General features: G+C 37.5%; 2 protein-coding genes across 2 annotated transcripts in view; one reads left to right on the forward strand and one right to left on the reverse strand.

Moving 5' to 3' along the window:
- Window positions 1-1,646, reverse strand: part of LOC105156662 (oxysterol-binding protein-related protein 1D) — a 5,374-nt gene extending 3,728 nt beyond the window's left edge. The window contains exons 1-2 of the mRNA XM_011072863.2: window positions 684-1,646; window positions 181-537 (exon numbers count right to left, since the gene is read on the reverse strand). Coding sequence (XP_011071165.1) covers window positions 181-537; window positions 684-1,202 — 876 coding nt within the window. The 5' untranslated portion in view covers window positions 1,203-1,646. The remainder of the gene's footprint in view (window positions 1-180; window positions 538-683) is intronic.
- Window positions 4,857-9,577, forward strand: LOC105156663 (actin-related protein 3). Its single transcript, XM_011072864.2, has 9 exons — window positions 4,857-5,384; window positions 5,556-6,021; window positions 6,768-6,914; window positions 7,500-7,592; window positions 7,843-7,962; window positions 8,348-8,458; window positions 8,572-8,697; window positions 8,765-8,863; window positions 9,047-9,577. Exons 1-9 carry the CDS (start codon window positions 5,335-5,337, stop codon window positions 9,125-9,127), a joined length of 1,293 nt encoding a protein of 430 aa, XP_011071166.1. The 5' UTR covers window positions 4,857-5,334; the 3' UTR covers window positions 9,128-9,577.

A 10,032-nucleotide genomic window follows, 5' to 3' on the forward strand; every position in this document is an offset into this window, starting at 1 on the left:
TGAACTACAAAGCGCTACTGAGTGCATGTTCAGACAAATTAAAATTGATCATCAAAGTCTAGGAGGTGCATCAATCACATGCAGATCATAGTAATCTCTTAAGCTTAGTAACAAATACTTGAAGGATAATCCCTTCTATCTGAACAAAATGCCTTCAGAAGCAAAGGGTGAAGTATGAACCTCCAGTCTTCTTAATGTGTCCAGGAGCAAGATGTGTTTGAGCTGAAGAGTCTTCAAGTGATTCTGCATCAAAGCAACTTCACCTAGCATTATAGACTCACAATCTTTAACTACAATTTCACTAATGCCTTCCTGCATTAACCGTGATCGCAGCTTCTCCGTTGAAACAACAAATTCTTCAGAAGGTGCCAACTCATTGCTTGTCAATAATCTAGGGAATTTATCTTTAGCAACCAGGAGGGCCTCAATCCATGAAGCTCTGTCCTCTTTGGATTGGCAATGCAAGTGGAGAGTTTTCGTTCCTGTGAATATGGATAGCCTTTTGTCATCCGACTTGCTGGCGCGGAGAGAAGAGACCTGTGAAATATATTGTTTGGTGTTCAATGCCTATTCCCCCTTCATAATAATTAATCAAAGCTAAATCTTGAATAAGGCATACTAAGTAACAAAATGATTAACTATATAAATCCAATTTTTAATCCAACCAAAGGAACTCAACTAACCTTCAAGTGTATCTCCCCAAACGGCTTCCACTGCTTCCCCGACCCGAACCCATTTCCCCTAAAACCATTTCTACTCCCATTACCAGTACTGCCTTTCCTCATATACTTCCAACTATCCTCCCCAATCACCCTCACACCCTTCTCCCTGCAAGAGAAGACAATTTTATCCGGTCCATGCACCTTGTAATACGAGAGAACCCCATCTTCCAACACAAACCACCTCTCCCTCCAGCCCTTCCCATAATTCACCCATTTGTACAAAATCCCAACCACACTCTTTACTTCATCACTCTCCACGCATTTCTCCGCTTGCAAATCACCTCCTCCACCACCGCCCTTGGTCGACAAACTACTCCTAGAGTTAAAACTCACCGGCCTGAGAATCACATTTTTATCATTACTCTCAGCAACATTACCACAATCCTTGTCGAACTCAAGCTCTTGACTTAGTGTTTGTGGCTTCACCACAGCTCGATCTTTCTCCGCTGACACCGGAGCAATGCAGCAGAGCGGATTCATTCTTTGTTCAGCGACAGCGCAAGAATCAGCTCAGCGATCTCGAAATACACGGAGATCCTACCCGATCGGAGATCGACTGGGCGAGAATTCTCAAAATATCACATATACGATTTACAGTAGAGTGAGAAAAAGAGAACATATACAGAGGCACAAAGTGAAAAAATGCTAGCATATATGATGCATAACTATATACAAAGATCAGGTATAGATACAGAACAATGTGCGTATAAGTAAATGAAGAGTTGCAGATCCATTAATGGAGTGGTGTCAGTAGGGGGTGGGGGTGGGGGGGCGTAGGTTAAGCAGAGAGAGAAGCACATAAATGCATGGGTTTGGGGTTCAGTAAGGCATAATGATTGCGGGGACAGCTAACTTGCGCGGTGGTGGTGCGATTGCAAAGGTAGTGCTTGGAATTTTGCTGTGGGGGGTGGGGGTGGAGAGGTGTCCGTTGGGTGGGAAGGGGGAAAATGGTGTCTGGTAATTATGAAATGGGGAGATGAAAATACATAATTGGGCTTGCTGGTCGGTGAGCATTTTCGATTTTGTGAAAGTTGAGTGGTGAATGGGAGGGGTGTTTTGGGAAGCTCAAAAATTGATTTGGTCTCAATTATTGATAATTATTGATTTAGCATTGGATACTCTTACTCCAAGTTTAACAACCAAATTGAATATGATCATTAGGATTTCCACTAAATTAATTTCTCTACCTCAATTTCTTCCCACCAAGTGTCAATCCCCATCTCATTACTTCTTCTTTTACCCAAAGTTTGTTAATTTCAGTAAATTATTAGGGATCTAGGTACTATTCCAATTTCAGATTTTCAATCATATTATGTAATTGCTATCCTTAGAAGTTTAGATTTTTATAATCCTAAATTTAAAACCTAAGGAAATAGCTTCACTCCTTCATTTGTAAATGGTCTATAAATTGGATCCACAATCTGACCCCTTTGCCACCATCCCTAGGAGCCCCAATGTTATAATCTAAATAAATATTTATTAAAAAATTATATAATATTTTGAATAATATATGTATATATTTTTATTTCAAACAAAAAAAAAAACCCCCTACCCCCCACCCCCCTACCCCCCCCCCCCCTGCAAAACCCCCCCCCCCTAAACCAACCACTGCCCATCCCCTTCCCCCCTCGCCCCCTCCACACCACCGCCATCCTCCCACTCCCTCTTCCCTTCCCATTGGCACCACCACCGCCTTCCCTCTCCCCTTCCCCCTCACCAACGCCTCCCTAAGCCCTCCCCTCCCCCATCGCCGCATCCTCCTCCCTTTCTCCCTCCGAACCCCTCCCCCTCCTCATCTTCCGCGTCCCGCTTCTTTCTCCGCACTGCCTCCACTGTCGGTCCCTCCCCCATCCCCGCTGCCCTACCCCTCTTCTACCCACACGTCGATGTTCTCTCTCTCTATATATGTATAATATAATTATATTTTATATATATATTAATTTATATTGTTTAAATTTATATATTTATTTAATATTAACCGTGCATTGAAATAAATCAAAATTTAAGCCATAGACTTACTAGTTCAATTTGGATCTTAAATTCAATTAGATCAAATGATTATTAAAAAAGGCTAAAAATATAATTTTCATAATTAAAAATTAAAGAAAAGATGCGTGAATTCTATGAACTCGCTTGAAGGGTGTAATTGCTCTATTTTTTCTTTTTATAAGAAGATAATTTACTATTTTTTATAAAAAATTAATTTACCCGTTTCATATAATATAACGGGTAATTTGCATTTACCCAAAAGTTTTTGTAATCTGTTGAAGTCTCCAGACATAACAGGTGCCAATGAAGGCCAACTGTGAATAATTAGAATTATCCAATGGGCCGACTTCTTGGAGTTGGATTCAGGGGAATGAGGTATAATTTGAAGTAGATAGATTCAACAATAATATATTTAAAAACCAAAATCGCAATTATCCCGACAGAACAAAGTCTATTGATAGGGAGGTAGATAAAAAGGGAAGAGGCGCAAAAGAAAGTCTTCAGTACTTGCATTCAGAAGTTTAGTTTAAAATGGTAAATATTATTAAGTCCGTAAACGTAGAAGGATAATTGAGTATTAAACATTAGTGGAATGGAGTTGGCTGCGCATTTAATTCAAACTGGTGAAGCAATGCAATTATGGAACAAAAGCAGTCATAGGAAAGGACATAGCTATCTATAGACATGTTGGTCGTAGTTTCTGATTCAAAACTAAGGTGGCTCAATAAATTATTCGTGCTGCTACTTTAATTTGTGAAACCAATATATTGTCAGGAGATTTTAGTATGGCTTACATTCTGATAGGGATATAATGATGGACCATAAATCAGGTAGGATTGATTATGATTTAAATTAAAAATATTTTATTGTCGCGATGAAAGTTTATAAACTACTAATATATGATGAATGATTCAAAGTCGGTCTGGTATATTTGTGGAGTTGTGACTACTCTGTTGATGAATTAATATACCGAGCAATAGTGATGATTTATAAGATGTTTGATTTTATTTTAAAAATAAAAATCTAAAGTATTTGGGTGAAATGACATTATTGATGAAAATAAGGCCCTGTCAGTAGGCTTACTCATGGGACACTGGGGAGGATGTCTTAAAAATCTCCAACTGACTTTTCTTATATCATCGAGACCAACCAAATTAATAAGTTACTAACTGCATCATCTACTTTTCAGATTAACTGGGCAATGACTTTTCAAATCTTAATAACCCTTCAAAGTTAAGTCCAAATCAAGTTTGGATAATTCCGTCAGCTAGCTGACATCCGGAGGTTTCTATTGATATGCAACTTGCCCCAACCAGCTCCCAAAGTTTGCTCTAAGTTCTTCTATAAATATAGGTCATATTACAAAAAACAGATAAGTTATTCACACTCACTACACTTTAACTTTTGGCAAATATCTAGGATATCCGTTTATTTCTCATTTTATGCACTCCACAAACTCAACTCAACTTCTATTTTTATGTTCACACACTCCATCTTAATCATTTCACCATTATTAGTATGTTATCTCAAGTATTTTTTTTTACTTCAAGATTTCAGTTACTGATTTAAGTATCGAATTGCTAAACTCATTTTACAGATTAGTCCTTATGTGATATTAAAAATCTTTCGATATTGCAGTGCTACTTGACTCAAGTACGTATCAATTTTACAACATTTCAAACATATATTAAAAAATTTATCATACCAAAAAATCCTCTTAATCCATAAATTTAACAATTATGGTATCACATGCAAAGTACATATTAATCAATTATAGTACCATAATTTAGTTTGATATGCATCGTGACGGGTCAAGACTCGTTTAGTTCAATCATTTATAATTAGACGATTATGAATTCGATTATTTTTATCTTTATTAGGAAGAAAAAATATATCAGAATGAGATTTTATTATGGAATGATACTCTAATTAATAATTATAATTCAATCTAAATATATATTTTCTTAAAAAATTGCTGTCTGATCTAATCTATCTATATCTCCGCTGTAATTTCTTTCTTTTATTTTTTTCAAAGTAAATGTGGGGCGAGATATGTGTGTGTGTGTGTGTGCATGAGAAAGTTTGACTCATACAAGAAATAAAAATGAGAAGACCACATTTATTATCAAGGGCAGAAGATCTGCTTTCTCCCGTTCGCTTTATGTCACCTCACATCAGATCCAATTCCAAACTCCCAAGTCGTCCGTAGAGGTAGAGCCGACCAACCACTGTATTTTATTCCCCTTCCCCACTCCGCCCAACACACACACAAAAGAACAATTCAACCCCAACACAACACAAACCGTTGCCTTGTTTCATTGCTTAGTTTAGACTTTAGAAAAAGAAAAGAAGCCCCTGAGCTGAAATCGTCGCAATCAATTCATACACACTGCGAGGGACTTGCTGATGATTTCATGACTTAAACGATGAGATGGACGGGTTAAGAAGCTTACCCATCTACGCTTCTTTCTTCTCTACTTTTGTTTGCAAGTACACCAACCCGGCGTTGATAAGTCAGACTCAGTCTCACCAAACGCCGTCGTTTGTTTTTCACCGACCATGATCACCGTTTTCCTTGGAACCTTTAAAAAATCTCAGCTCCAGATTGTCTTCTTTCTAGCTAATGGACCCTGCCACCGCTCGTCCTGCTGTAGTCATTGATAATGGCACTGGGTACTTGGTTGAAATTTCCGATTCTTATTTGTATCGCTTTCTATTTGATGAAATGCTTCAATGAATAAGCTTTGTTGATTTCTCTAAGCTTTCCTCATGGGCTTGCTTACTTTCAGATGGGTTTTGCCGAAGTTGATTCTTTTTTCTCGTCCTTGGTTTGTTTAATTTCAGGTACACGAAAATGGGTTTTGCCGGAAATGTAGAGCCCTGTTTTATAGTTCCAACAGTAGTTGCAGTAAATGAGTCATTTGTTAACCAGCCTCGACCAAGGTCTACGAAGGGTAGCAATTGGCTGGCGCAGCATAGCGCAGGAGTCATGGCGGATCTAGATTTCTGTATAGGAGAAGAGGCCTTGGCTAGATCTAAATCTAGCAGCACTTACAATTTGAGCTATCCCATTAAGCATGGCCAGGTGGAGAATTGGGATGCAATGGAGAGGTTCTGGCAGCAATGTATATTTAATTATTTACGTTGTGATCCAGAGGATCACTACTTTCTGTTGACAGAGAGCCCATTGACTGCTCCAGAGAGCAGGGAGTATACTGGCGAGATCATGTTTGAGACATTTAATGTTCCAGGGCTCTATATTGCGGTGCAGCCTGTGCTCGCTTTGGCTGCTGGATATACGACATCGAAGGTTGGTCTTCTGCTAGGCAGTTTTAGAGTATGAACTTTTTTTGTTGTCTCTTTCCTGACATCTTGAAATGGTCATAAGGAATTCTTAGTATCTAATGTTTCAAGAATTGAGTCATCGTGCTGAAACTTATAATTTGCATTCAAATGGTTATAGATACGAATGAGTCTTGAAATTCTATTACTTGGCATGAATTTGCACGAATATTTGGTTCATTTGGTGTATTGAATGATTGCTAATTGAATAATTCTTTGAATTGTGTGAACCTGTAGCAACACACTTGTGGCATATCAACTGAATATCTTGATTTCAGTTATTGAAAAGTCCCTGATCAATTTACTGGCTGAACCTTTGGTCTGGGAGCCGAGGTCTTTTCTCTCGTACAATCATGGCATGGCAAAATGCTTAGATTGAATAATTTATGAATTATCTACACGGAACCATTGCTTTAGGTTTCATATCAATGGATGATAACTAGAGATGATTTTTGGTACGTTGGTTGTTAACTGATCAAGTATGACCAAAAGTAATCATTAAATTAGGAAGATTGGTATTCTTATTTCATACTGAATTGACATATTGAACCGACCATCTATTCTGGAGCTTGAGATGTACTACTGATTAAGGGCATTGCTGACTGCACTGATAGAAGAAGATTAACATCAGAGATAATAATCTAATTTATACCACAGATAGCAGAAATGCTTGATCAATTATTGTTTTCCTTACACGTCAACACTTTTTCTTAGTGTGAGATGACAGGAGTTGTAGTGGACGTGGGTGATGGGGCTACTCATGTTGTGCCTGTTGCAGATGGTTATGTTATTGGGAGCAGCATTAAGTCAATTCCAATTTCAGGGAAAGATGTCACTCGGTTCATCCAGCAGCTCATGAGAGTACGATCCTTTAATATTCTGTATTTGGTAGTAGAATTGGTCTATCCTGGAGAAGAGGAAATAGATATTCATTCTTAGCCCCTGCTTGATGCAGATATTGTATCTTACTGTATCAACTCACATTTTCCAGAATTCTAATTGTTACTTCGTTTCGGTTCTATCTTACCTCTATATGAATGATGATGAAGTGGTTTCATCAGTGTTAATGAGTTTCTCTGGCTCTAAGATGGCAGAAACACATCCTAATAATAAATCACACAAATGTATTCAGAATTTTCTTTTAACCTTTTAGCTACCTATATTTTATGTCTTATAGTAGCTTTCTTGAAATCATATAAATGCCCCATATTTCCTTGTTGACTTGGAGAGTTTATGTTTTCCAAATTAAATTATTGAAGATTGTCTTGTGGAACATAGAGGAATGTATCGTTTAGTTGATTAAAATAGAATAGTCATTGTTTTTGTGGTGAAAGTGTTGCTTACAGAAATTAGTATAAGATGAAGTGCTGGTCACTGAATGAAATCTTAATTATTTGGCAATGTCCTACTTTTATTTTTTTTATTATTCCTATTTTGTTCATGTAGGAAAGAGGAGAGCATGTTCCACCTGAGGATTCCTTTGAAGTAGCCCGGAAAGTAAAGGAAATGTATTGCTATACTTGTTCCGACATTGTCAAGGTATGGCCTTAAGATGCTGGTTTCAGAACCGGGAATCTATCCCCTCAAGGTTAAGTTAGGTGCTTGGTCTCGGGTATTTGCAATTTCTTTGAACACACAAAAGAAAGCAGATACATGCACTTAAATGTGGTTCAGTATATTTATTAGAAAAGAAAAGAACATATTTTTCCTCTTTCCTAATATTTTGCTGTTTACATCTCAAGAATATGATAAGTTTGTTTCTGACTAGTCCATGTTTTGACAAGTTCAGGAGTTCAACAAGCATGACAAAGAGCCAGCAAAATACATTAAGCAGTGGAGAGGTACTAAGCCAAAGACGGGGGCCCCATATTCTTGCGATGTAGGCTATGAACGGTTCCTTGGCCCTGAGGTTTGCTTTTAATCACTGTTTTTTAGCTTTCTTCACCGAGCAGCATAGGCTACATTTTCTCATTTCTCGAAAATTTGCCGAAAAATATCCTTATCATTTCTCCGAAAATTCTATTTGAAACCATTGGTTGATCTTTTGTCATTGTTTTTACATTTGCTCATCATTAGTTCAATGCAGTTTGGCCGAGTCAAAATTTTAGCTTGGTTCTGCATGTTTTAGTAGTCTAAAAGAAGGAAACAGACCTATTGAAGTTTGTCGTAGCATGTTTACTCTTCCATATTTCTAATCAATAGCGTGCCAAATTAGCAAATAAATATAAGAATTCTATATGATCTGATGAGATGATTAAATAATTTGGATGGTGCACTATGCTTTTCCCTTGCAGGTCTTCTTCAACCCTGAAATTTACAGTAGCGATTTTTCAACCCCTTTGCCCGATGTCATTGATAAATGTATTCAGTCTGCACCAATAGATACAAGAAGAGCCTTGTATAAGGTGAGGTGAATTAGATGATTAACAGAGACCTGTTTTTTTTTTTACTGGTGCGTCCCTGTTTTGAATTTCGGTGCCGAGAATTTTAAGCATAAAACTCATTTGATCTAATACAGAATGTCGTATTATCTGGAGGATCAACCATGTTCAAAGACTTCCACAGAAGGTTGCAGAGGGATCTAAAAAAGATTGTTGATGCTCGAGTGCTAGCATCTGATGCTAGGCTTGGGGGACAACAAAAGGTTGACCTATTAGTCTATTTTGTTACTTCCATTGTCATGATAAGTTACAAATTAATTTTTTCTCCAGGCACAGCCTGTGGAAGTAAATGTTGTCAGCCATCCTATCCAAAGATATGCGGTTTGGTTTGGAGGTTCAGTACTTGCATCCACTCCTGAGTTTTTCACGGTAAGCTCTATATTGTATCTCAAAGTTTAGCGGCACTTTTATTAGAATTGCCGCATATGGCTGGCATCCTCTGCATATGCTGTCACCCGTTTCAATACTTGACATGCGCTGTATCTTGTTTATTATAGAATTCATTGAAGATACTGTGAAAGTCTGACCGTATCTATGTTTCACCCCACGCAGGCTTGCCATACAAAAGCAGAATATGAGGAATGTGGAGCGAGCATATGCCGCACAAACCCAGTGTTTAAGGGAATGTACTGAGACAAAAACCAGCAAAATTGGTGGTTACAAAGGCAATTTTCAGCCCAGTCAGAATGGGAACTTAACGATACAGACAACATCCCCTTGTGTTTTTCATGTATGTCACCGGTTAGATTGCAGTAGGCAATGTACAATAGGTTCTTGTATTCTTTCAAAGGGAAAATTTATTTGGAGCAGGTGCCACCCACCGTTTTTCCATCGGACTAGTCGAGATTGGATATGACATGGATATTCCTTTTATTGGACAATAATTCTTGTATAATCGGGTAGGGTTACAGCAAGATCACCATACCCCGCCAGAAAGATCAATTGTATAAGTTGAATACATGTATCGGTACATACACTTGTACATCTCAACCACCTCGTCAATGATCGTATATTTTGGATGAACGGTTTTGTATTGCCATGAATTGATTTGTTTTCTGTAGTCAATGTAATGTCATTTTAGTAGCAGAACTGATGCTGAAGATTTATATTGCCTTTCATTTTGTTGTATGTATTTTAGCAAAAGAGAAGCCATAGGAGATGGAACAATGAATAGGCAGAGTCACTCCTCTTCTCATCTCATACAGTAAAAGTTCGACTGTGCTGGCTTACTACCAGCCCAAAATAGGTGGGCCGGCCCATAATATAAATACATCAAATTAGAAATTGGAAAAATGTACAACGGCAACTTACTTTTTCTGGGATATAATAATAATAATTAAATAAATAATTGTGGGTAGCGAAAAAGAGAGAACGGACAAAAGATGAATTTTAAATCATTTTGAAGTCATTAATTATGAGGACATGTTGCGTTATTAAAATGTACTAATAATAACAGTTAGACTCCTCTAAAAATATTAAATATATTTTTTTTAAGGAAGTCTCAAAATTATATTTATATTTTATTAAAAAATTTAATA

This window comes from Sesamum indicum, linkage group LG2 (genome assembly GCF_000512975.1).
Source record: "Sesamum indicum cultivar Zhongzhi No. 13 linkage group LG2, S_indicum_v1.0, whole genome shotgun sequence".
Lineage (NCBI taxonomy): Eukaryota > Viridiplantae > Streptophyta > Magnoliopsida > Lamiales > Pedaliaceae > Sesamum > Sesamum indicum.

Excerpts from the sequence above, each read along its gene's own strand:
- LOC105156663 (XM_011072864.2), top strand. The coding sequence starts at position 5,335 with ATGGACCCTGCCACCGCTCGTCCTGCTGTAGTCATTGATAATGGCACT. Across the intron at positions 6,022-6,767 it reads CTGGATATACGACATCGAAG|TGTGAGATGACAGGAGTTGT; the intron begins GTTGGTCTTCTG and ends ACTTTTTCTTAG. Across the intron at positions 7,593-7,842 it reads CTTGTTCCGACATTGTCAAG|GAGTTCAACAAGCATGACAA; the intron begins GTATGGCCTTAA and ends TGACAAGTTCAG.